Source organism: Pleuronectes platessa, chromosome 16 (genome assembly GCF_947347685.1).
Source record: "Pleuronectes platessa chromosome 16, fPlePla1.1, whole genome shotgun sequence".
Lineage (NCBI taxonomy): Eukaryota > Metazoa > Chordata > Actinopteri > Pleuronectiformes > Pleuronectidae > Pleuronectes > Pleuronectes platessa.
The window spans coordinates 20,663,318-20,689,945 of NC_070641.1; the positions used below are offsets into that span (position 1 = coordinate 20,663,318).

The window sequence follows — 26,628 nt, forward strand, 5'->3', positions numbered from 1 at the left end:
ATCCGGTGATTATTTTCATTGGAGATTCACTGGTTTGCTCTACTAAACATCAGAAAGTAAGTAAAACATCCAGAGCTTTGGAGTTTCTCTTTAAGTTGCTTATTTTGTCGGAATTTTTCTAATCATCAAAATATTTAGTTTATGGCGATATGACATGAGGAAAAAGCTAATCTCACTTTTGAGAATCTTATGCATTTTTGCCTCTTAACAATTTAGACAAATATACATTTTCTATCATTAAAGTGTTGCAGTTTCACAACCTCCTCAAACCAAAACCACGTTCTTATGACTAAATGATGAAGTTTGTGGTAAATACTGTGCAATATGATGTAATGGTGTCTGTCTCGTTTCCTCTCCACAGGGATCAAACCCATAGAGGGAAGAACAGTGGATGGAAGAGAGAGAGAGACGGAGAGTGTGAAGAGGAAGGAGGATAAGAAAATACAAGACTGGACAAAAGGTGAGTGACGTCTGTCAGGAGCTGCTGTGATCTGGATACAAAACAAAAAACAAATCAACAGATGATTTTGGTGATTGTCTTTTACTGTTTGTTAAATCCGTAATTGAGTCATTAATTAGCACAGCACGAGATGATCCTACACCCTAATAAAATATTATTGCTCTGCCGTATGTCCACTTAATTAAAATGATTTGCTATTATACAGAAAGTCTTCCTCAGTGTTTAATTAAGCATCTGTTGCTTCTGTGATGCAAGCCTCTGTTCACCCTGCACCAAGCTCTTTATCTACAATATCCGCTGTGCCGTTAGAACAGCAAGATCCAGCTCTCATAGTGTTAATAGGCCCATTTTGCCAACTGCAGTTCTGCACAGTAAGCAAGGATGTGATTAATATTGCATATCAACAGAATAGTTCTAGAGGTGGTAAAAAACGAACACTGCAGTCTTAAAATAGATTTACTAGCCTCGGAGCTGCAGTTTAGAGTAGAGACATGATTCTGGCAATAAAATCTGGCTTTCAGGACTTTTAAAAAAATGTAATCTTCTTTTTTTTTGCTCACATTTTATCCTCCCAGCATAGTCTGGGTCCTGTCCCTGTTATCTATCCCACTGGTGCAGTGTGCTTTACTCTAACGACCCTCAAGGTCTTCTTGCCATGTGACGGAGTTGTGTTTCCATTGAACTGCGTTACACTTTCCATAGACTCCTCTTTGTACAGGCCTACTTCGTTTACAGCTGCGACTACTGTCATGGTTAGCATAGGCAGGACGTGTGATAGTGTATATCTCTGACCTTGAGCCCGTCTTTCGAGTTTCAATTGCTCTCTTTTTGTTTTCACTCCTCCGCCATCGTCCTACTTTGTCTTTCACTTCGTCTGACACTCAGACTACATAGTTAGATGTGGTGATGCGTCTCTTTGCAAACAGATGAGTTGAACTCTCTGTTGTACCAGACCGTGAACGGACAATGCCATTTATTGTCACGGAACCTCCTCCCCCCCAGATAATAGTTATACAGTAACAGGAGTAATCATTGTACTTCTGAAGAGTGTTGATACTGCAGCAAGAGTCTAAAAGCTAATGTAGCTTGAGTTATGTGCAGCTCAGCTCAGTTATGTCGTGAATCCAGTTGGAATGTGACATTTTATGGAGATCGTTTTTCTGACAGAACAAACGATCGTATTTGACTCTAATAACTTGATGAGAAGTGTGCATCAAGCAGTAGTTTGATTGTGGCTTCTAATGTATCAATTGTCAGTGTGATATTTAATATTATTAAAACCTGGCTGATTGAATCCTTAGTCATTTAACAATAATGGAAAATAACCCGTGAACACCGGCTTGTAATCTGCCGTGTGACTGGTAAAGTAGGTAGAAGTCCTATGCGCTTAAAATAGTGTTGAATCCTGAGTCATGCGGTTCAGTGCAGAAACATGAATTTGGCAATACATGATAAATACTGGAAAGAAAAACATGTTCAACTCCCTGAACTAAATGTACTCACTGCTGGGCCCAAAGCTGCAAGTTGAAAGTTTCTTGGCAGGCCTGCTGGCAAATATTACCGGTCTGGGTGGAGGTGGGCAGGTGACGGTGAAATCAAATGGATGACTGAATAATGGACAAATCAGCTAATGAGTCATAAGCGAAACCTTAAGTTTGTGCACATTGCCTTTTGTTTTAGTTTGGATTGTGTGCGGTCGCCCCTCCTAACCACTCCCAAAGTTCACGGGACAGCGGTGGACCACATGAGTGCGCCTATCTGCTCGTGTACACACTCGCACTGCACATGTAAACAATCGCAGTGCATGCTGTTTTGAAAGTGAAGCAGATGTGTAGAACAACACCTCCTCATGTCCTTCAGGTTGGTGTTGCATGAAACCAGGGAAGCCTCAGCAGGAAATATGCAGAACCTCCGCTCTCACTCTCTCTCTCTCTGTGTTCTCCTCAGCCGTTTTGTTGATGAGTGGTTGTGTATATTTGGGAGAGTAACACTGGCGTGTCTTCTTCTTGCACTGATGAAATCTAAGTCGGACAAGTCCAGAGGAGCTGGGAGTGTTTAGGAATGTTGCCACGACGACAAGGTCTTCCCTAACTTTTGACTTAACAAGTTATTTCAGTTCGAGAAAACCGATTCAAGATGGCTGTTTAGAGAAAGATAAAAGACAATCAGATTAAAGAAGAGAAAGGAGACCAGCAAAGTTAAACATGTCTGTGAGCTTGAGGAGTAACAATATGCTTGTGTTGAAGCGGGAGCAGATTTATGAAGGCAGTGCTGCAGACCTAGGATCAGTAGATGAGGAAACGTGTCCGTGTATGAGAAGTGTTTTCTCCGGTGCAGCATTTATCAGACGTGCACTGTTGTCATGTGATCTGCAGCCGTGTTTTTCATACCATGAATATGGGGATATATTTTCAAAATTAAGGTTTGTCGCCGAAGGCCGGTGGAGTTTTACTTTCATGCAAATTATATATATATAAAAAAAGAAGTCTACTTTGGGGGAAAAAGCATAAAGCTTCAAATAGATTCTGCAGTTGCATGGCAACAGGCAGACACACAAAAAGTGCCTGAAGCAGAACACAATGTTCAGATGATGGTTCAGTTGCACCGGTGTTTAAGATGCTCAGGTCAATCAGTTGAGAGAATATGCAATGTTTTCCATTTACTAACCTTTGTAGCGGTATGTATCGATGGTTTGGTATCAATTTCAAATTCCTAAAATGAACATGTGTGAATCTTAATGCAGGAGATTGTGTGAAACAAGCAAGATGGACCTGTCAGTTAAGTGCATCTTGGTTTAGATCCATCTCTTCCTCACCAGGTTACTTAATGTAAGTTTTAAGGTACAAAACAGGACCAGAACACTTGGATCAGTTAATTCTGTTGTAGCAGTATTCAAGGATTCATGAAGTTAGCTACACGTCCCTTTTGTTTCTTTCCTTCTTACTGTGTGTAGGGGGGGGGGAGTACACATTGTACTGGCTTCGGCTGCTGCTGACTTCAGGAAGTTGACCTCTTTGCTTTTTATACATGTTCGAAGCTGCAGCTGCATTCCTCTCCCATCATCCTCAGTGACAGCCTCTTCGCCTCTTTGTCCCTCCTCAGACGCATTTCCCCTTCCCTCACAAGGCTGGGCGGTATGACCTCAAATCAATATGACGATTATTACAAAAAAATTGACATTGATTATTTAATGCCTCGCTTCTGATTAGTGTTTATTGTTAAAGTGTGATGTCAGCGCAGGTCATTGGGGGAGGGAGGAGGGTTTGTGCGTTAGGGAAAGTATTAACGTACATAAGCAAAATGAAGTCGGTGAGAGGTTATAAATGTCGGTTTCGATACATTTTCTATGGATTAATGCTCTTACCCTCATCTTATTCCTCCTCTTTGCCTCAGTATCATCTGGTTTCTTTTGTGTCTTTCTTCCCCACTTCAGCTACACTCACTGTGTTTGTGTCTTGTCCCCATACCGTCCCTCCACCCCCCCCCTCCTCGCCTGTAAGATGATAGCAGTGGAACTGCTGCCAACTCCAGGGGCCCTCATGAAAGCCGTTCTCAGATAGAAGCAGGGAGAAGGGAACAAACTGTACTCTGTTCCGACTAGCAGCAGTGAACATGCTCACACGCACACACACACACACATACACACACACAGAGGGATAATGTTAACTTTTTCACGTAATCTCTCATAATTAAAATTAACTGTGGTCTTTGTTGTAGTAATAATTTTGTAGCAAAATAAATGAAATGGGGCTTATATTTAAAAATCAAGAAATATTAGTTTACGTGCAGACACAAGCTGCTAAATTGTTTTGAGGAATCTGCTGCTTTTTTCTTGAATATTCATTCAATCTTTCCTCCAATAAAATCAAAAACATGAATCTATCACACCAAGCAAAGGAAAATAACAAATCCTCACTATGAGAAGATGGAACTAGTGCATATGACAGATTTTAGCTACTACTGATCATCTAGATACTTGATTAACTCTGTTGAAATACAAATTGATTAATTAACAAATAGTTTCAAATTCAAAACTACAATTTCTGATAGTGGCCATAATAATGTGGTTATCAACTGAATAATTTCTCCCAAAGTGTTGATCACTAACCAACATTGGTTCAGTCGATGATGTGCCCTTCTCACAGTAAATTGGTAAACATCTACTTCATTTTTAATTTGCACTGCCTAATAAGGATAAATGGTTATCTATGAGTAGGCACTTTGAATCGGATGCTTTGGGGTTGACGGGTCTTTCCATGTTGGAAGGTTGAGTCAAGTTTCAAGGAAGTAAACAGCTCAGTTTGCTTGAAGAGTCTTGCCCTTTAAAAAGAAGTAGCTGCCAGAGGGAGCAAGTCAATTCCACAGTGAACGCTTTAAATTTTTTCCTCCTAAGTATTTCTCGTTATGGCTTTCATATATGGAGCCGTTTGCGCATGAGGTTTTTGAAATGATGATATCATTGTCTCGTCTGTTTTTTGATTGGTTCCAGACGGCCGCTGTGCAGCCCTCTGGCAGGCTTAATGTTTAGGTGCTGGCTGTGTGCCCATGTTCAGCTGGTGAGCGGTGAGTTAATAAAGGTGGAGTTTGGCCTCAGTTAAGTGTGCCTGGTCAGTTTGTTTGCTTTCATAGCAATGATAGCTGTGAGTCTGTAAGAAGCCTTTCCACGGATATGAGTTGCCATGTTTGGATTCTGTTTTCTTTTAGTGAACTGGGGTTAATGTCACTGAACTTAACTGAGCATTTAACATTGAAACCACATGAGTTTCCTCCAAACGCTCCACACATCTAACACAGGCATGCTTCATTGCACTTGCACACTTTGCTCGTTGTGCACACAAGTGTTAGTCAGGTCTCTTATCATGTTGGCTAGTCAACAGAGTGGTTGCTATTTGAACGCAGGGTTTATAAATAGACCTGTGTACTGCTGCAGCAGGCACAGAGGGCTAACACACTTGTTAACCTGCACCGAGAAAAGGTCAGGAGGCACGTGCACGTGCACACACACACACTTTTCTTCTTGCTGTCAAATACACTAGTCCACTTTCCTCTGAAGGATGTCTGTGTCCCTCTCCGCTCTGTTGATTCCTGCCTTTGTCCTCTTTCTCTTTTACTGTCTTTTCCTCGCAGTTGCTCACTGCTTCTTTCTCCGCTCCAGGATAAGTGGTTTCGCTCGCCATGGCGTCCGAGGGCAGTGCTGTCAGCTTTAAGCCCGTTGTATAACCCTAATCTAGTCCCAACTCGTACACATTCGTTCCCCCCTCAAGAGGAGAAGGTTTGCAGGATCGTTACTCGTCTCTCTTTTTTCGTGCTACTTTTCCAACATACCTAACTGACTCACGTGTTTATCTCACACTCAAGGGAATCTGAAACAGAAACATCTGCGTGTGTGGTTTTATGCCAGTAGGGATTGTTGATCACAGAGACAACATTGGGAAAAAAATGCCTCTTTTTTTTTTTTTGAAAATATATCTGTGGTGATAAGTTTGGCTTTGGCTGTATTTGCCTGGTTTTCTTTGTCGAAAAACCAAGCCAACCCTCTAAATGCCACTTTATCACAAACCCATAAAAGAAAGTAAACCACCTCGGTCTGACTGCATCATGTGGTCGGATCACATAGTCATCTGGTGTTTACTGGTGATACAAATCATAACATTAGATTTCAGATAGGCCTCATGAAAATTATACAAGAGACGTGTTTCTACTGAGTCATGTGTGTACCTGGCATCTGCTCGTCTGATCCCGATGGACTGTATAAATATTAAGACATTTGCGTGAAACACAAGTTAATCACAGTCGGCCAAAACCCTCTAGAAAGACTTGAAAAACTGCTGTTGGTTAGACTGGTGATGGCCACGTTATTATTGAGTGGTTTACAAACCGATGATTTGTTGTAAAGTTGTTGATAATGTCCATGCAGTATGTTTTTTGTTTTTTAACCAACCTTCTTGCTCTTTTTGTCGTCTTCTCTGTTGTTTTCTGCAGTGCCGGAGCAAGCCAAGTTGAGGCAGAGTCCTAAATCAAGACCACCACCCCCCTTCCCCCTCCCCGCTCACACACTTACGTGCACACAAAAACACACATACAGTCTTCAGCAATGCCAACGGGGCCTGGTCAGCCTTCTGCCCGCTCTGATAAGCCCCGCCTTGTCACTTCAGGCCCTTGAGGCTGTGTCCTCCTGAGCTTCGACTTTTAACCTCCCCTCTGTCGACCTGGGATCCAGAGGTCGCCCGTTCTCCACTCAGCCCAGGGACGCCCTCCTGCACCGCCAGGAGCCGCAGCCACCAGCCACACTGTCAGGTAAATTATTGAAAGAAAGATAAGAACTCAAGCTCACTGTCGGAGATCCATGTGTATCTTGAAATGCATTATGGAACACCAACCTGCACAAGCACCCTGTCTGCCATTGCTCACGTTCAAGGAAATGGTTACGGTTGCATTTAAATGGCAGTAAATGTTTGTGCTCACAACTCCTGATGAGTTTCCTCTTCTCTCTTTTATTGTATCAACAAAGAAACTGTTAGACGATTACGTTTGTGACAATGTTTGTTTTAGTTTGATCTAAACATTTATCACAGTGGCAACATTCAGCTAAAGCGGAAACAATATTCATGTTGCAGAAATGTGTTAATGTGATGTCTTGCTAAACACGACATCATAATACAAACTTTGAATGTATATTTTATTCTTCGTATTATAATTTGAATAACCACCTGCTAACTTGTGTCTTAACCCTTAATACTCTTTACTTGCAAGCTCTTCTCACTGCTCTTACCTGTTTGCCTGATTCTCAGTGAATGACCTATCAGTCCTAACTAACATCTCCACACTCTGTCTGTTTCCCCCCCCCCCCCCCCCCGCTATCTAACTCCCCTTAAGCCTGTTTGACAGTCTTTCCTCTCTGTGTTTCCAGGCATGGCTCCCATTCGGGATTCCGTCAGCCACTCCCCTAATCAAACAGGTGACGACACATGGGTTTCTTTCCTCCCCCCCTATTCCTCTGCCTTTCATTCTTTCTTCCAGTGCCTTACTTTGGCAGTTTGCTTTGAATGTGGAGACGCAATCTGACCTGACCTTGACTGATGATACACAGAGAGAGAGATGAATGAGTGAGAGAGAGAGAGAGAGAGAGTGTGTGTGAAAGGGAACAACAGGAGACGTGGAACACAAACACGATAAGCATCACACACCGATGGCAGCACTGCATGTGAAAGAGGCTTTGAAACTCAGAGACACTTTGTGCAACTGATTGGTCAAAATACTAAACGTAAATTGTTACATGAAAGTTAATATTGAAATAATGGAAGGGGAGCTGAGCTGAAGGAAACTGCCTCAGAGCGGACGCTTTGAGTGTCCCACATTCCGTAACCTTAATCCCAGTCTTGCCACCGTGACTCCTCTGCAAAACCAGATACTTTTGGACTTATGCCAAATGCAGACGAGTTTTATATCTAAAGAAAAAAATCGGTCTCTTCTCAGTTGCCACCATCTCGTCTTCTTTGCCCCCTCCCCCTCCCTCCTCCAATCCTCGCATCCTCGCTTCCTCTTTTCACACATAATAGCCACATCCCAATGTCCTCCTTCTCTCCTGCTGTTGGTCATCCTCCACCTCCCTGAATCCTAGTTTATAGCTTTGGCATGCTTTTGGGTCATGCTGTGTTGACAAAATGGTGGCAGCTGTGTCCAGGATCAGACCTGGCGCTGATCATGTTCAGAACAGTTGGGCAGCTGAGGGTTGGAGGGGGATATAAAAATATAAAAAGAGACCATGGTAGAGGGAATTAAAGCCACACATTTGATTTAATGTAGTACACCAAAGTGGAATTAACACCTTTCCTGAATGCTTGATTAGATTCACACATAAATTCAAAAATGTTTTTTGAAATCTTCAATCTAATAGTTTCCTTTGCCGTGTCCACCCTTTATCTTCCCAGGTCTGGAGCATCCTGGCTTGGACTCGCAGTATGAGCCTTCCCCTTGGTCCTCTGGCTCTCCCTGCAGCACTGATAGCAACAGCAACTGGGGCAAAGTCCTAGTGGACGGAAGTACCGACAAACCCAACATCCCCTCTTCAACCAACTCTTCTGTCTGGCCTCCCTCCTCTTCCTCTTTCTCTTGCTCCTCTTCTTCCTCCTCTTCTGGTTGTGGGTCAGGATCAGACCCTGAGCTGGCATCAGAATGCATGGACGCTGACTCTAGCTCCTCAATCGGCTCAGAGAAAAACCTCTCTGCTGTTGGTGTGACAACAGTGATGATGATGTCAGCAAATGCTTCCTCCTCTGTGTCTTCTACGGCTTCTTCCCCCTCTTCGGTGACGTCTGCAATGATGGTCGGCGTTTCTGTGAATGGAGACAGCAACGGCAACAGTCGCCAGGTGATTGGCGGAGGAGCAAATAATGGAAATAACAATATCACAGGGTCCTCCCACTACTCCGTGGCGGGGTCCAGCAGTATTGGCAGCAATAACATGGGTAGCCACAACATCAAGCTCGTCAACAGCAGTAGTGTATGGGGCACCCAGTCAGGCAGCAACATGATTACCACAGGTGGAAGCACCCCCTGCATCAACGGAGGGTTAAACCCAAACACTTTAAACCCAAATGCCAACCACGGTGCCTGGCCCCAGAATCCAACCCCAAGCCCAGGGTCCCAAAGGCCCCCGGGGATAAGTTCCAAACTGGGTATAGCCCCCCAACAGGGTCCTTTGCTGGGCTGGGGTGGCATGGCAGCTCCAGACAACAGCAGTATGATGGAAGTCACTGATATGAGTAATGGTACAGCAAGCAGCAACAGTGGAAATGGTGGCCTGCAGTCTACCAACCTTAACACTGAATCCAATGGACCAAATAACACTATTATGATGAATACTACTACTACTACTACTAATGCCACAATGACCTCTAGTCCACCAAACTCTACCGCCTCACCCCAACTCAGTGGGGATTGCTCCTGGGGTTCCATTGGAGGAGGGAATGGGGGTCCGCTGGCCAATGGAAACCCCTCATCAGCCCCCCAGAACCCCCAAGGAGAGCCGGGAGTTGCTGGGGCCTTCGGTACGCCTTGGGGCGCGACTACCTACCCTGGAGACAAGGGCCCCCCAAATGCAGACACTGTGAACCCACAAAATCCTGCCTTATTGCAGGCTGGAAACCCCCAAATCTCCTCTACTGCTGCTTACAAGAGTAATAATAACCACAATAACACTGGGGCCCCGCGCTGGGACCAGGGGCCTGCCAATAATCCAAACCAGCCTCAGAGCAACTCGTCCTGGGGTGTCGGCTCCAATCAAATCCCAGGCTCTGCAGGCCCAGGCAATGGGAACCAAACTACGATGGGCCCTCCAGCAGGGATCCCTCGCCCTTGGGGGAGCAGCACATCATCTTCCTCCTCAACCTCATCGTCCTCTTCCACAACAAACAAGATGTCAAATGGAGAATGGGGATCAGCAGCTCCTGGTAACAGCACAGATGCTGTAAGTCAGAAAGGAAGCTCAGCTAACAATGGCTGGAAGAGCCTAGAGGATGATGCCATGGGCATGGGAGGTGGAACAGGTGGAACCCAAGGTGTGGGGAGTGTCACTGGAGGCTGGGGTCGCTCTGGAGGAAGTGAGGGAAGTGCAGAAAGCTCTGGAGGTCAATCTAGCTCAGACAAAGATGGCAGCCAGTCAAAAGGACTAAACCGCAGAAAAGATACCCATTCTCCAACAGTAGTATCAGCCCTGCCCCGGGTCGATGTGGACCCCCGGGTTCTGTCCAACACCGGGTGGGGTCAGACTCCCGTACGACAAAACACCACCTGGGACGTGAAGTCTCCAGTTATCAATCAGCCCCAGGGTCCAAGAAGAGATGACAGAAAGCACAGCAGTGGAGGCTCCAGCTGGGGCACAGCAGGACCGGCAGCTCCCTCCCAGCCCTCTGGAGGTATTGATATGTTGATAAACCCTTTGTGTGATTGATTTGTAGTGGTATTTACAATACATTGAGTAACCGGACCAGGTATTGCAGGACAGAAAAGGGAGAAAAAATAACCCACCCACTTTCACTTATTTTCAGGTTGGGGTGGTCGGCCGAACAGCTCAGGTCAGGATACAGGAGGTTCTAGCTGGGGAGACCAGAGACAAAACTCCGGTTGGGACAACAAACAAGTCTCAGCGAGTGGAGGTGGTGGGCAGAGTAGCTGGAATGATGGATCCAGCTACAAAGGCAGCAACACCAGTAGTAACACATGGAGCAACAACTATAACAAAGATGACAGGTGATTAACGCTTTTTGTTTTCTCCAGCTCTCATCTCATTATCTTTGACTTTTTAATTTGAAAAAACTATTATCTGATGTTTATGTTTGACTGATCAAGTTAATTATTTTTGTTTAGGTCAAATACCTGGACTAATGCGCCCAAAGCGCAGCAGAGCTGGAGTTCCAACAGTGGAAATGGAACTGAAGGGTGGGGTGGCGGTGGAGAAGGTGTCAGAGGAGGAGGCAACAATCGCTGGGGGGAGCCCCAAAAAACTGCTGGCTCAGCGGGCTGGGAAGGCGACGGCGACCGGTCTGGCTCTGGATGTTGGAACGATTCCAGCCGAACCAACACAAACACCAGCAGCGGCAACACCTGGGTCGGGACTGGAGGATCAAATACTCAAGATCAGAGCGCCTCAAACCAAGGTTCTAACTGGGGCGACTCAGTCCACAAACCCAATTCTCAGAGCAACAGCCAGAGCTGGGGTGAGCAGCAGCAGAAGAACAGCCACCACGGGGCCCAGAACTGGGGTGAGACGACTCCCAAGCCCTCCAACGAGTGGGGAAAGGGTCCCGAACCCAACATGTCCAGAGGCAACCAAGGCTCCAGCAAGCCCTCAGGTAATTGTGAGGAATCAGCGTCTCAGCAGGAGTTTCATTTAGTTGCATGGTTTAGAGATTATTGGGATTAGTGGGGCGACATTAAATTGATTACTCACTTTTGTACTTTTATTCACTCTCCCATCAGGCTGGCAGGGAGGCCCCATACCCACAGGAGCTCAGAAAGAGGAAGTGTCTACTGGGTGGGAAGAGCCTTCTCCAGAGTCCATACGGCGCAGGATGGAGATCGATGATGGCACCGCAGCTTGGGGAGAACCTGGTAGACACTTTATCTTTTTCTTTGTTTCCAAGAAGAGTCGTGCAAGGCCTAAACAAAATCAGTTGAATTTCCAGACTTCTCCCTTTGAGCTGACGATTGTCAATTCAAGCTGATGACAACATTTTTTAATTAAACTGTCTTCCCAGGCAAGAAACCTGTAGGATCTGTCAACATGAGGAACAAGACCGGCCAATCTGACCAGGAGAACAAGGGCCCTCCGCCTCAGCACCAGCCTCACCCTCCCTCTCAGCACCACCCTCACCCTCATCCCAACCCCCACCCTCACCCTCACTCCCACCCTCACCCACAACACAACTCCATGCATCCCCCCCAGCCCATGCAGCCTCCTGCCCAGGAGAAAAACTGCAATCCTGGTAAGTTGCTATATTTGTGCATACACACAATTCAGGCAGTTTTACAGCCACATGTTTGGATATACACACACTTACTAATAATTAATTTGCTTATTGAAGCCAAGCAATAGAGTATTAAATGTAACCCACATGTACATGTGAAAAAACAATGAATCTTTTTCACTGCTGACTCACACTGGCTCGCTGTTTATATTAGACCTGGTTACCACAGATTTCCTGGTATTCGGCCTGGAGGGATGCTTTCATTTCAACATTCTTGAATGACAGTGTTTCCATCAGTTCCCTAGATCTGTTGATTCTCAAATGTACAGTTGTGACATGTAGTGAATCTGGGTTGCACTTAAAAGATTCTGTTTTGTTTCAGTTAATTTACGAGGTAGAAAATGCTAGGACTTGAACCTGTGTATAAATGGCTCGGGCATGTTGGTGCATGCCTGTACGGCTTAAGAATGGATCAAAAAGTCCCGCCCACAGGTTCTTTTTGACATAGCTGGAATAAGGTCTGAAAAGGATTTAGATTGTGACTGTACAGACTCGTGAATGCACACACACTCAATTGTACACAAAGGCTTACACAATTTGCACAGAAAGATAGAGGACACAAACGCACGCAGCCGTTCTCTCCCGTCTCCCTCCCTGCAGTGTTGTCTGTGTTGAGAGCTTTTTGTGGAGCAGGTTGAGTCATCCCTTTGGAATGCTAAGAGCATTGATTTTCTCTTCCCTCATTTGCCTTTTTCTTTCTCTCTCACCCACCAATTCGGTCGCTTTAGAAACACAGGCTTTTGTTGGGTTTAAGACAAAAGAGAGTGACCGAGAACGAGAGTGTGTGAGTGATAGAGGAGTTATGGTGACTTGGTAATAGGAACAGTTCCAATGTAAGATGGAAAAAAAATTAAAAGGTTGCTTTTCTGTAGAAGTGCGCTGAGAAGGGGGGGGCGGTGGCTGCAGGGGTTATTCAGGGCTGCTAGTCTAGCGAACTAACTGGAGATGCAATCAGAACAGACAGGAAGGGTGGGGTGAGCTACACAGCTACTGTACTAACAGAAGTGCTTTGGAGGTTTTTGATAGATTTTTGTTAGTATTGGTTTAATTTTAGAGATATCCTAGAGTTGTATATTCTTAAGTAAAAAAATTTTTGCTAGTAGTGCTTAAAATATACAAATTCTTAGGTTTTCTATTATTCCTGAGAAATAAAAAGTCCATATGTCATGTGTTAGTCATATTTAATCATCCATGACACAAACACTTATTTTCATCTTAATCAAAGGAAAACAAACATTTCTGTTAAGGCCAAGATTGAGAATTTTTGGCAAATGTCAATAAACTGCTTTCAGATAGAAATGTTTATCAAACTGATTTTCACAATTAAGTCTGACGTGATGCAACAACATTAGCAAATACACTGCAATCTATTTCTTGCAAAATTAGGCGATCAAAACGTGATGGAAAAAAAACTGGAAAACGTTTTGCACACGAAGCAAGTTAAGTACTAGCAGGCTTACTCCTGGCTAATAGACCTCACTCAACATTCTTCTATATCATGTGCTGTGCATCGTAATAACCAGTAGATTCCAGAAATAGAGTATATTTAGCTGTCCCATTCAAGATCAACAAGGCATAGGCTGTATGGCAATGAAAGTGTTTGTTTTGTGTATTAAAACATGTTAACCATGCTTAGTACACACAAACAAACAAGCACAAGGTTGGCCAACGTAGCTGATCGCTCTACTGACTTCCAGTGACCCTGTTTGTGTGAGCGATCAAATTATAACACATGGATGTATGTGTCGGTTTGTCTGTTAGTGTTTGTCGAGTGAGCTGTGTGTGCATGCAGTTCTCTGTTGTGTTTTTATATTTGTATGCGAGTGTGCCCAGTCACATGAGGGACACTGGAGCTAGAGGCCACCCCATGATCTGTCCTATTTTTGTGGGGAGGTATCCCTGGCATCTAACCAAATGCCTCCTGTGGAGGGAGAAAGTGTCGAGCCTGGGTGGTCAGCTGTAACAGGAGCCGTTTGAACTTGTACACACACTTGACCACGCATAGTCTCACATTATAGGGACCTATGCATATGTCTACATTGCCAGAAGAGATAAAATAACACTTTAGGGTCTCTTGCATAGGCAAGCTGACACAGGGTTTTTTGGGTTTAGGAGCCAGGCTGTTTCATGAAGCTCTCTCCAGCAGAGAAAAACAATGATCAGGAAACATTGTTTTAAATGTGAAAATGTCGTTTGACATCCAAGAAAAGTTCTATGCATTGGTGCGTTGACGATGCCCTAGAAATAACCATACCCTTGTTCCACGTCTGACTGTTGACTCCCTCTTTTTCCTTCAGGTTGGGGTGAGCAATATCAGCAGCCGAAGGAGTCCTCAACATGGAGGGACCCCGCCCCTCCGCCGCCCGTGTCGGTGGACAACGGGACGTCTGCCTGGGGGAAGCCCATCGACAGCACTTGGGAAAAACCCAGCAGGGACAGCAGAGAGCCTGGTCCTGGCTGGGGTGGCCAGCATAAGTCTGGTAAGTGAACACATGAAAGAAGATGTTAATCAGACAAATGACTGTGCAATGGTGCAGGACAGAGAATTTCCCCTGTTGGAGGTGCACGAAATGAGCAAGAGGACCAAATACTGTTTATGAGTTGATTCAGTTTCTTCCTACCTCCCTCCCTCTTTGATAGCTCCAGGTCCCAAGCCCATGGAGACATGGTGTGGTGAGGATGGGTCCATGGGCAATAGCTGGGACCAGGAAGAAGAGGTGGAGATTGGCATGTGGAGCAACAGCCAACAGGACAACAGGTCTCATGACCAAAACACCTGGAACTACAAGCAAAAAGTCGCAAACAAGGTAAGTTCACCTCTGACTGCAACATGTAAAGTAAGGAAAGCTTGAGATTTACTGACACTGCCCAAAATGCCGGGTCGGCGAGTACCCGAATCTCTCAACTGATTCCATACCACTTCTGTAAAGTATTTTAGATTTACCAAGATAAAACTGCAATTTTCTTTTCCTGGAATTCGCTTCTTCTTCCTCGCCGCTCCAAAATCAGCAGTTGTGCTCAACTGCCACTGGCAAGTTCTGTTTTTAGAGCAAAGAAATAAGGTATTTTCAGTAGTGTAGCATTAAGCGGAGCTATTGGCAATGGGGACGTGTACTATGTGCATAACTTCAGTTTTGAGGGGCGGCACCAGTGTATTTTTAAATCCACTTGTATCGGATCAGTATTCTGTATCAGCCGATACACAAAGTCCAGGTATCGGGGAGATAAAAATGATATCAAAACATAGCTTCAGAAAACCACCCTGTGATTTAGTTAAGAATTCTTCTAGCTGCCTTTCATTTTTTGATAGAGCCGCTCATTTGTCTCAGCCAGCAACTTCATTATGAAATGTTTTGTCTGCGGTGTTACAGATGAACAAACCAGTCAACAAACAGGATGAACCCTGGATGAAACCTTTCATGAACCAGTTCAGCGGCATGAACTTTCCTGTAAGTGCCCTTACACATAATTTACTGTACATGCTTGCATCTAGTCGTCTTTCTTTATTAACTAAGCTGCCTAGAACTAGGAGTGAACGAGTCTAATTTAAGAGTAAACGCAACATTTATGCTTTTCTGTGTCTATGTCTAATGTTCTTATCTTTCTGCCGGCAGAGAGACTCTCCCGACGACTCCATGAAGACAGGAGCGGGGATGGTGCAGGACAAGCGCATGGACATGAGCAATATGGGAGACTACAATGGAGTTATGGGGAAGAACCCTGGGTCTCGACACCAGCTCCACAAGGAGTCTCCCATGGATCGCAGCCCTTATTATGACAAGGTGAGCAAAAACAATAACCTCCAGGGTGATACTATAGATGGATGTTAATCTCCCCACTGTTGTGGTGATCATGAGTTTGGTCTGGGGAAGACCTGCGTGTGTGTATGTTGCTGCAAATGTCTGACTGGTTAATGCTCACTCAGCCCTGTTGCGCCCCACAGTGGTTGTTCTAACACACTGCATCTTAAGAGGGAACTTGAAACTGAATATATTATTTTGCACCAGGTGATGGTATATTTTATTATCATTACAAATTCTTTACCTGCAAATACGCCTTACGTGCATAATTAGAAGGGTTGTGTTAATATGCAGTAATGAATCATTCCCCTTCGTCATCCTGTACAGAGCTGCAGTGGTTTGGCTTTGCTTTTCTTTCTGCAGTAGTTTCTGCCTTTTTATATTTGTTCTTTCCGACTCCCGTCCTCTCATGCCTACCTATTCTCTTGCTCTCCCATCCTCTATCATTTCTTTCTTTCTTATCCCATCTCACGTTCTCTCCTTCTCCACACGGTTTCTCTCCTTGTCCTCACATTTCTTGCTTTTTCCTCCATCTTCTCTCCTCCCGGGAAAATTAACTCTATTCCTACTTCTCTCCTTCTCTCTCTGTACCTTTTTTGGCTGCTGATGTGCTTCCTGTCCCTCTGCGCTTGCCGTCTGCTGCGCACTTGGCTTTGCTTCTGCAGCTATCCGCTTCCCCCTCTGCTTATGATGAGCGCTCCTCAAATCAAAGTATGAGCTTTTGCCCTTCCAATTCTGCTCAGCCTATCCCCTGTCTCGACTCTGAGTCGCCTGCCCACTCTAGTCCTGGGGTTGCTCGACGGGTGAGTGTGGAAGGAGGGTGATGTGTTTAGGTTTTAAGATGGATCTTGTGTATATTGTAATTATTTAAACCACATTACATGTACAGGTTGCCTGTAAAAATTATATTTTCTGTATTTATCAAACTTTGCATCGCTGATTAAACTGTTAAAAGCCTGTTTACATAAACACTTTGTCTTTTCATTACAGTATGAATTACAATTTGTTGCAAATTGACAATTTCAAGAATGCCTGCTTTTGTGTGTCCCCTGCTCAGAATGTAAACCCTATGTTGGGTGGCAGCAGCGTAGCACAGGGCCGAGGCCCCCAGTCCCAAGTCCCCCCCCAACCCAACCTTCGTAACCAAGTGCCTCCACCCATCCTGCCCTCTCAGGTAGCGCGCACATACACACAGACACACAGACACACAGACACACAGACACACAGACACACACACACACAGACACACACACACACACACAAACATTGCTTATCATTGTATCTCCTGCTCATTATCTTTGTTGGCTGCAATTTTTTTCCATGTCAGGTCTTGTCTCTGAAATAGTTTAAAAGTTTGCCGATGGACTTTCAGGGAATTTTCAAGATAGCACTTGTTTCTCTACAAATCAAACCGTGTCCGTTTACGTTTATGAGCCTTGTTTCCTACTTTCCATTGCTTTCCTCTATTTCAGAACAGTATGAGAATACATTTGCGGGAATTAGATCCTCACCTGAGATGGATAATTGGCAGTTCAGATCCTAATACCATCTGATTAGTGGTGGTGTTTATTGTTAACATGTAAAGTGAGAGGAGGGAGGACATGTGGCAGTGTAATACAGCAGAGTACAACAATACCAGACGCCTATTTTGTTATTTTGTGAAGCGACAGAGGGGAAACACTGATTCTGATCTAAAAGTAACATAAGCTCTTCAATTAATGCATTTGGCTAGATATGAATTTTACATAACAGTTCAAAACCTGTGAAAGTCTCTATAAGAGCAGAGAACTTTCCATCAAACATCCACGATACAATTTTGTGTTAAACCTGCAAGTGGAAGAAAACATATTCAAATTTTGTTTGTTTCAAGGTCCCTCCATCCCTGTTGAAGTACCCAGGAGGTAACGGAGGCCTGAACCCTATTTTCGGACCTCAGCAGGTGGCTGTGCTCAACCAACTCACCCAGCTTAACCAGCTGTCACAGCTCAACCAGATCAACCAGTTACAGGTAGAGTGAACACACACAAGTGAAGCTATAAGGAATGTCCCTCTTTCCATGTAGCCTTTAGAATTATACTAATCTATGTTGTGAATTACAAGATCCATATTTTCTTAAAACTCAATACAACGGTGGCAAATGTTTGTTTCTTTGAACTGAGGAAAGACAATAGTTATTTTTAACAATCTTGTTTTTCTGCAGCGTCTTCTCCTCCAGCAGCAGCAGCAGCAACAACAACAACAACAGCAGCAACAGCAACAACAAAAAGCTCAGAGCCAGAGAGCAATGCCCATGGGACGACAGCCTGAACAGGTGTGTGTGTGTGTGTGTCTAAAGATCTCTCCCGAGTCCTGCTTCTCTACGCCCACTATTTAAGTTTTAAAACTGTACAGTGTCTGTAAATGGTGTTTGCTCCTGTAACCTCCTGTCTCCGGTCCTTAGACACGTCCTATCGGTTCGTCTCCATCAATGATGCAGCCCCCACGGCACCTGGACCCCTCACGGCACCTGGACCCCTCTTTGCTAAAACAGCCCCCACCTCACAAACCGTACCTGGATAACTACTTGTCCCACAATACACCTGATATGCAGAAGGATGCTTCCTCTCTTGGATCCTTCAGCAACTTCCCTTTAAGTATGTCTGCAACCATTTTCAGTCACGTGTATTTGACTATGTAAACAACCTTTTTGGTCAGATTCCACCATATATTGAAATTCTTCTCTTTCCTCCTCTGTCAGGCTTGAACTCTAACATGAATGTACCCATGGACATGGGTGTTGGTGGCGGTAGTAGTGGTGGCGGAGCTGTGAGCTACAAAGAGCCGCCCCAGTCCAGAATGAAGAAACTGTGGGCTACTGAGCCTATGGAGCAGAACAGCAAATCTGGTACAGATTATACTGTTGATGACCTTAAAAGCTGTAGCATCAAACTGGCCTGTTGATATTTTTTGTTTGATCCGGAGTATATTTTTACCGTCTCTGTGCGTTTGTCCCTCAGGTGCTATGTCGTCTGGGCTGCGTCTGGAGGACTCTCCCTTCTATGACTTCCTGTCTCCTGGCCCCTCTCCCCTGAGTCCTCCGGGCCAATCAATGGGCTCGGTGGGCGATGGCTGGCCGCCCCGTGCCAACTCCCCCCCGACCATTGGAAACACTGTCGCCTGGCCCCCAGGTACACTTGCTTTCACAAGCTCCAACATGAAAAGCAGAAAATGTGTGTTGCTTTTGCTAATCGCTGTGTCCGTGCTTGTCTGGTTGCAGAGTTCCGGCCCGGGGAGCCTTGGAAAGGTTACCCTAACATTGACCCTGAGACTGACCCCTATGTGACCCCCGGCAGTGTCATCAACAACCTCTCCATCAACACCGTCCGTGACACAGACCACCTCAGGGACAGGAACAACGGTAGCTCACTAAAACGAAACATTTAAAGAAGTTTTCATGAGAATAACCTTATATAATTCTACAATACAACATCTCATCAAGGGATATGTAATGTGCCTCCTTAGCAACTTATGGATTTAGATTTTAAGAGGATGTTATTGCTGCTGATGCTGCAACCTAAAGACTAATCCTCGTCTTCCTCATTCCCAGGGCCATCCTCATCACTGAACACCACGATGCCTTCTAACAGTGCCTGGTCATCCATTCGTGCCTCCAGCCACAGCGGTTCCCTCACCAGTACAGCACAAAGCACTTCAGGTATGAAGTTCAGAGTCGTCTCGTTTCCTCCGACATTTGTTAAGACCGACGGCTCTCAGATCTGAGAATTAATCTGGACTGGTGTTAAAACGGTTTCATTTTGCTTTCCCCCCTCGCAGCCAGACCCAGCGAGTCAAAGTGGTCTCCCGGTGGCGGTTCTGTGTCCAACTCCTCCCTAGCCCATGAGCTGTGGAAGGTCCCCCTGCCCCCCAAGGCGATGTCCGTGGCAGCCCCCTCCAGACCTCCACCTGGCCTCACCAGCCAGAAGCCCAGTCCTGCTTCCTCTGGCTGGGATGCCTCTTCCCTGAGGATGGGGGGTTGGGGCTCCACTGAGTCCAGATACACACCTGGTGAGAGCCTGTGACACTTCAAAGTCAAAGAAAAACTATCTGCGTTTAAATTTTAAACACCGTCAGTTTGTGAAAGTGTTGTCAAATGCCTTTGCAGATACTTCTTGTTGCTTCACCTGATAATAATTTCACACTGTGTGCTTTGGTAGGTTCCAGTTGGGGTGACAGCAGCAGCAGCAGCTCAGTGAGAACCCAATGGCTCGTTCTGAAAAATCTCACACCTCAGGTACTTCCTCGTGAATATATCATTTGTCTATTTTATATTTCAAGTATGCAATTGAGGATATTTTTTAGAAAACTTACCTTGGATTTTTGTTTTCCCCTCAGATTGACGGCTCTACCCTGAGGACCTTGTGCATGCAGCACGGCCCTCTGATCACATTCCACCTCAACCTGCCACATGGTAACGCTGTGGTATGCTACAGCTCCAAGGACGAGGCCGCCAAGGCCCAGAAGAGCCTGCACATGTAAGTTCCAGAAACAGGAATATATTTATGACAGCAGAACAAATGATAGGTCAACAAAGTTGGTCTCCACTTAGGAACATTTCTAAAACTCTAAAACTGCTGAAGAGATCAGGGGCAGGAAGGTTTCATTGTTGACCTTAACAAGGCAATGTGTGTTTGTTTGATTTATGTGCCTAACCTTATATACCTTAACGTACTGATCGTGAAATGGGCCACAGGATGGTTTGAAACTCCAGACACACGCTCACACTCTTATCTGGCGTCTCTCTGCAGGTGTGTTTTGGGGAACACTACTATTCTGGCTGAGTTTGCCAGCGAGGAGGAAATCAACCGTTTCTTTGCACAAGGGCAGTCATTGGCCACTCCCTCCTCCAGCTGGCAAGCCATCGGCTCCCCTCAGACCAGAATGGAGTCTCACCCCTTTCCCAGCCGCGCTCCTGAACCGAACCAGTGGAACAGCAGCGAACTACACAGCTCCTCCCTCTGGGGCGGGCCCACCAACTATTCCAGTAGCCTGTGGGGGAACCCCAGTGGCACCGAGGCAGGGAGGATCAGCAGCCCTTCTCCAATCAGCTCCTTCCTCCCGGTGGATCACCTGACAGGGGGTGGGGACTCCATGTGAACCGCCTGCCAATCAAACTGGCTGGGGGATGGGTCAGTAGAGAATTATCAATAATCAGCAGAAGAAAATGAAAAAAAAAAAAAGTAGTTAAAAACACAAAGGCACTAGTTGGACTCTTTCTCACTTACAAGATATTCAACAAAACGGGGTCTCCCTGTGGAATACAAGTTACGTTTCTCTCTCTGCACATATGTCCACTTTGTTTTAGCCCAAAAACATATCAGTCGGAATACTTGAATCATGCAGGCCAATTCTATAATGTGAACAGATGGATATTTGCTTCCAGGTAGTGCTCTTTCAGACCGAAAAAAGCTTCAATCGAGCTCATTATTATATATATATATTTTTTGTTTCATTCATCATGTTTATTTGAATTCCAATTCTTTTTATTTGTTTTTTTTCTTTTTTTGCATTTGTTTGCTGACAATGTTGGAGTATGAGCTTTTTTAACTTTGCACTGAATGTGGTTTTTTCTCAGTATATATAATCTGCAATATAGAGGGAGCAGCCAGTTTTTCCAGTGTAGCTGTTTACTCATTGAGGTCCTTACCGTATGTGTGTATACCTGTGCACACGCACGTGTGTGGAAGTACTTTGTGTGTGTGTGTGACTGCGTGTGTGAATGAGTATGTGTGCGCTCCTCTCTGCCTTGGCACGCCTACCTTACTGCGTTGTCGTGGAGTTCAAGATCAACAGATAGTAGAAGAAGAGTAAAAGCTGACTTAGGAGGATTATCTGGTGATAGTAAAAGTGACATTAAAAAAAAAAGTATTGCACCAATTTTGTTTTAAAACTAAAGAACGTTGAGCTCTGCAGTGCAAAGGACTGTAGCCGCAGCTGGGACTAGCAAACCCCGCCCACCTTAATATAGGGGCGGGGTCTATCTAGCAAGCCCTCCCGCGAGCCCCCTAGTGGGCAGGGTGGGGAACAGCACTTTCAGAATAGGCTTTCAATGTTTTGGAGGTGCCACACCGCAACCTCTTGTTTACAAGACTTAGGAGGCGAGACGTGTGTTCATTCTTCATTTTAAAGAGAAGATGGAATAAAATAAAATTTAAAAAATACACAAAAAAAAATAAAAAAATCATTTTTAAAAAAACGTGAAAAAAAACCTTTAAAAAAAAATAAGAAAAACAAGAAAAAATTTACACTCTTACTGAGGATGAAGATGATGCTTTGTAACTCTGGGAATTCGGATCAGTGTTTTTGGCCATGGCGTTGGTTATTTGAACTATTCCTCTCTGTCTGCTAAATAACCAGCAATGGTTCTCAGGAAATCAAGCCAGTTTTCCCCCCCTTGTAGTTGAATAAAAAAAAAAAACTACTACTCCTTGTAGGAAAGGAAAATCCAACTTCTAGCACTGAAAACGATGTATAGGTCTGTAAAAAAAAAAAAATTCTCTGCCAAATAACTGCTTTAAGCTGGAGAAGCTCAACACACTGCTTTCAATATGCTGTCTTTTGGGGGGGGTCCTAATGTTGGGGGGGGTTGTGGAGGGCGAGCTGTAGAAAACTCAACGCTCCCTCTCTCCTCCTCTTCCGCCACTCCTCCACTCCACTGATGTTAAAAAGAAAAAATCAAAAGTGGGGAGTGTGTAACTGTGTGAGTGTGTGATTGTCAGTGGAAGATGTTTTCTTGTCGGACTTAAAAACCAAGAGAAAGGCGAATCTGTATCTATGCATACTGTAGCCTCTCACATGGCCTACTGAGAGGCGTTTGTTTTTTGTTTCTTCCTTTTTTTTTTCTCCGTGTCTCAAAATGTTTTAAATGTTTCATCGAGTACAACAAAAATGACAAATATTACTTGCTTCTTTTCTTTTTCTTTTATTATTATGATTTTTTTTTTTTTTTTAAATCGCTCTCATTGCCACAAATGGTGTTTTTGAAAAAAGGAAAGAAGAAGAAGAGAAAAATCTCAAAAAAAAAAAAATCTCTTGTTTTGGTTGAAGATAATATTTTTAACAGTGCAAAAGTCGTCCACATTTCATTGCCTTGATCCTAATTGTGTCCGAAGATGCAACAACAAGTCAAGTGGCTTCTACCTGTTTACAAATAGAATATGATTGTATTGTTGAACTGTTTTATTTGTTTATTTTTTCCTTATGGGTGTGGGGTTGGGAGGGGGGGGTACTCATCTGAAGTTCCTGATCTGATGAATCGTTTGTGTGTGTGTGTGTTTGGATGCGTGTGTGTGTGTTTGGATGCGTGTGTGTTTGTGTTTTGGATGTGTGTGTGTGGATGCTGTGTACTGGCAGACGTGAGTTCTCCCGCCGCGGGGGCGAAGGAGTCGGCACGCGGGCGGGAGTCGTGGTCATGTGTGCGATTTAGCGTGAATGTAGATCCACCAGTGGTGTTTGTCATCGAAATACACGTGTGAATAACAGAATTACATATTATACCAGTGATTGTTTAGTAACTATGATGCACAATTTTTTCGGGGAAAAACAAACGCTTCACAGAGTGCGTGCACGAGAAGTCAGCATTAGCGCGAAGCCATGGACCTTAATTTCTTTATCTTCATCGTGTAATTATTCTGTGTTAAGCCTGTTGTGTGTGTGTGTGTGTGTGTGTGTGTGTGTGTTTTCCCCGCTTCAATATTGGTTTTTATTTCAGAGATACTAAACATGTTGGCTTTAGTTGTGTTTTTAAGTTTAGCCGTGAATATTTAACAACTTCAAAGCTTACGTAGGGAGACAGAACCTTGAGTATTAGCCAGACTTGACAGTGGTGTGTGCCAGTATTGAACTGCTCTCTACCAAATAATTCAATTATACAAAAGATTAGTTTACTTAATTCCAGATCTTTTTCTTTTTTTTGTTGCTTAAACTATATATGAATATATAAATATATCTTGTGTGTTTTTGTCTTGTTTAACGACTGTTAGCAAGTGGAACATCTGAACCATGTTTGTCATTTGTTGTGTTGAGTTAACTTAATTTGACAAATTGAACTGAGGAGCCTTGGATTTTGCACTTGGGTGGATTGGAGGAGAGGCCGGTCGGTCGGTCGGTCGGACAGACGGTGGCGCTGTTGTGTGAATTTTCAGGTCTGTCTGAGGGAGAGGGTGCATCAGTGCGTGTATTGTGACAGGGTAGTGTGTGTCTGTGAGTGTGTACATGTCTTTCTATGGTTGTGTGGACAAATTTTAGGTTTGAAACCATCGTTGTGAGCACATTTTGGTCAGTCCTCACAACCTCAAAGGGCTGTTTGAGGGTTCAGACTGTTGTTGGGCAAAGGTTAGACACTTATTTGTAATGGTTAATGTCAGGGTTGGGGTGGGGGGGGGGGGGAGCTGGGGATGCATTGTGGCCCTGCTCACTCCCTGGCCTCTAACTCAATCTGCAGAATGTGTCTCCACATGTGCATCAAGTGTCACAGTGCCTGTGATCGGACCTCACTTTACTGCACCATATGCAAATGAATACAAACATTATTTTACCTTTTGCAAAGACGAATGTTGCTTCAAGCCTGTAGGAAGCAGCATGTTCCAGACTAATCACCCAAATCCTTGACTCTAACGTTTCTCTGTGGGCTCTGTGAATCTTAAAGGACAGATTCAGCTGATAGGAGACTGAACGAGTGTTTGTTCTCTTCTGAAGAGGACGTCAGATGAGTCGGTGGTCCAGGAAACATCTGAAGCTCAAAGCAGCTCGGATTGAACTCAGAGAATTCACTTATCTAATTTGTTATCAGTGCATCCTGGGTATTTTCACACCAGGTAAGAGCAGTGTCCCTGTAGAGGAGTGTTCTCACAACTTGTGTGTGTGTGTGTGTGTGGCTAAGTGTTCTTAAGTTGTGTGTCTGCTGTTAAAGAGACGATGGTGCTTTGTTGGTCCCGGTGAGGGAGTGAGAGAAGGGTGAGGGGGGGTGTTGTCCCCCTCTCCGGGTTTACCTCTCCCTGTTGGCCGGGCGGGCCGGTCAGAGCGGTGAGCGCGCCGCCTGAGCTGAGCCAGAATGTAGCTGCAAACGGTTTTTAATTACAAAGGGGCGACCGGGGCCTCGACCTCCGGCCCCCCCGATCAGCCTCAAAACATGGAGCCATTGTGCGGAAAAGTGAAATTAAGCAACCACTGCTCGTTGTATTTGAATAAGTATTCTGCTACTGTCCTGACTGTGCCTGGTTGTCACTGTGACAGACGGTGGCCGCTGCCCTGGAGATGCTCGCATCCTGAGGCCGACTGAAACAAGGCTTCTCGTTTGCCCGCGGTGACTCAGGCTGACCTGGGATCAGCTGCTTCCTCCGGGCGATTCAGGGACACCGGGTTGCACTTGCCTCTTCGCTCCCTCTCCGACTCCTAAGCTTAACTACAGGAGAGGGGAAACAAAACTGACAGGAGGTCGGGGGGGGGAGTGAACTCTAAAATGGTCTTTATTCCCTTTCCACTCTCGATGGAATTCTTTTACACTTCGTTCATTCTGATTTTTGGCAGCGCTCGTCTCCTAGTGCTGATCTGGGAGAAGTTGAAACCTCCTGTGAGGAGGCTGCTCTGCTGTTAGAGAAGGGACAAGCAATGTCTGTAAACCGCCTCCCATTGATGTTGACGTTACCTTTCGGTTCCCAGCTTGATCTTTCTCTGTAGCTGTCGTCCAATCTACTGTTCAGTGTGCGTGTGTGTGCGTGTGTGGGAAGAGCGAAAACCCAGTCTCGTACAGAAGCTGTGTTCAAACACAGAATCATGCCAAATTGAGGAGGGAGGGCGAGAGGGAAGGAAAGGGATCGAGGATTTTATGAGTTTTTCTTTGTTATTTTGTGTGTTTGTGCGTGTGTGTGTGTATTTAAAAAGCTGGACAATGTTAAATGCTTGAAGAAAAATGTCATTTGCAAAAGGATGATGTGAGGAAAATCTTTTCAGTAAGTGAAAACCACCACGAGCAATGTACAATCCCCAGGGCTGCCGAGCAGCTTCCCGACAGGGCCAGGTGAAGGGAGGGAGGGAAGGAAGGAAGGAAGCTAGGATAGAGGAAAGAGGAGGGAAGCTGGCTGGTGATACTCTACTACTTTTTAATATTTAAGAAAAATAATGTGACTTTTGTTTTTCTCTTGACTTAACTATCCTGTGAGCAAATGCTACATTACATCACAACACACACCCAACGGCTCCTACTGTCGAACAAAAGCGCGAAGGCTGTTTTTTTGTAACACACAAAAAAAAACACAAAAAAAACAAAAGAGAAAAAAAACTGTGAGAATCTGCTGTTGTTTGTCATTTTACATTTAGTATGAAAACACACAAACAAACCCTGAAAAGCTTTAGTCTAACCAGCACAAAGATGTGGGCGGGTGGGCGGGGGTGATATGTGGGAGGGCGGGTGGGTACAGTACAGCGGGTGGGTACAGTACAGCGGGTGGGGGGGTGTTGTTCAGAGAGACTATGCAGTGGAGTGTTGAACCCAGGCTTCCATGTCCACCTTGGGTTGTTTTTTTTTGTTGTTGCTTTCTTTGAATAAAAACCAGAAAAACCTTTTTAAAAACTAAACAGCTGAGATGGGATTCCCAATAATATTCCTCAAAAACATGTTGTGCCATCATTGAATCGTACTAATAATAATAAAGCTGAAAAAAAAAACCTTTATTACCTAGCAACCGCCGGGCCAGTTGTAGCAGGAGAGGAGGACAGGTTCACATTTGCAAAGTCCATGTCTTTATTCCCACAGCTCGCCCCCCCCCTGCCCCCTCGATAGGCTGAGGGGGCGGCGGCGCTCCGT

General features: G+C 44.8%; 1 protein-coding gene and 1 long non-coding RNA gene across 6 annotated transcripts in view; one reads left to right on the plus strand and one right to left on the minus strand.

The window, feature by feature from the left end:
- LOC128459057 (trinucleotide repeat-containing gene 6A protein) overlaps positions 1-26,092 on the plus strand; it is a 46,360-nt gene extending 20,268 nt beyond the window's left edge. For 3 of the 4 annotated variants that reach the window (XM_053444160.1, XM_053444159.1, XM_053444158.1), the window contains 24 exons: positions 362-460; positions 6,443-6,757; positions 7,371-7,418; positions 8,392-10,377; positions 10,510-10,711; positions 10,829-11,313; positions 11,441-11,572; positions 11,719-11,946; positions 14,286-14,468; positions 14,629-14,795; positions 15,360-15,437; positions 15,603-15,770; positions 16,846-16,962; positions 17,659-17,796; positions 17,989-18,099; positions 18,229-18,421; positions 18,526-18,672; positions 18,785-18,955; positions 19,045-19,185; positions 19,375-19,482; positions 19,602-19,832; positions 19,982-20,058; positions 20,160-20,299; positions 20,573-26,092. In XM_053444160.1, the coding sequence (XP_053300135.1) occupies positions 7,373-7,418; positions 8,392-10,377; positions 10,510-10,711; positions 10,829-11,313; positions 11,441-11,572; positions 11,719-11,946; positions 14,286-14,468; positions 14,629-14,795; positions 15,360-15,437; positions 15,603-15,770; positions 16,846-16,962; positions 17,659-17,796; positions 17,989-18,099; positions 18,229-18,421; positions 18,526-18,672; positions 18,785-18,955; positions 19,045-19,185; positions 19,375-19,482; positions 19,602-19,832; positions 19,982-20,058; positions 20,160-20,299; positions 20,573-20,921 (5,598 nt within the window). In that variant the 5' untranslated portion in view covers positions 362-460; positions 6,443-6,757; positions 7,371-7,372 and the 3' untranslated portion in view covers positions 20,922-26,092. The remainder of the gene's footprint in view (positions 1-361; positions 461-6,442; positions 6,758-7,370; positions 7,419-8,391; positions 10,378-10,509; positions 10,712-10,828; positions 11,314-11,440; positions 11,573-11,718; positions 11,947-14,285; positions 14,469-14,628; positions 14,796-15,359; positions 15,438-15,602; positions 15,771-16,845; positions 16,963-17,658; positions 17,797-17,988; positions 18,100-18,228; positions 18,422-18,525; positions 18,673-18,784; positions 18,956-19,044; positions 19,186-19,374; positions 19,483-19,601; positions 19,833-19,981; positions 20,059-20,159; positions 20,300-20,572) is intronic. The other variant, XM_053444161.1, reaches the window with a different exon arrangement.
- On the minus strand, positions 412-6,748 carry LOC128459059 (uncharacterized). 2 transcript variants are annotated; one of them, XR_008342092.1, is made up of 2 exons: positions 6,402-6,748; positions 412-3,601 (listed from the first exon to the last, which is right to left on the minus strand). It is a non-coding gene; the product is annotated as an uncharacterized LOC128459059 (long non-coding RNA). The 2 variants fall into 2 exon arrangements; XR_008342091.1 differs by lacking the exon at positions 6,402-6,748 and adding an exon at positions 3,825-3,983.
- Positions 26,093-26,628: the final 536 nt, after the last annotated feature.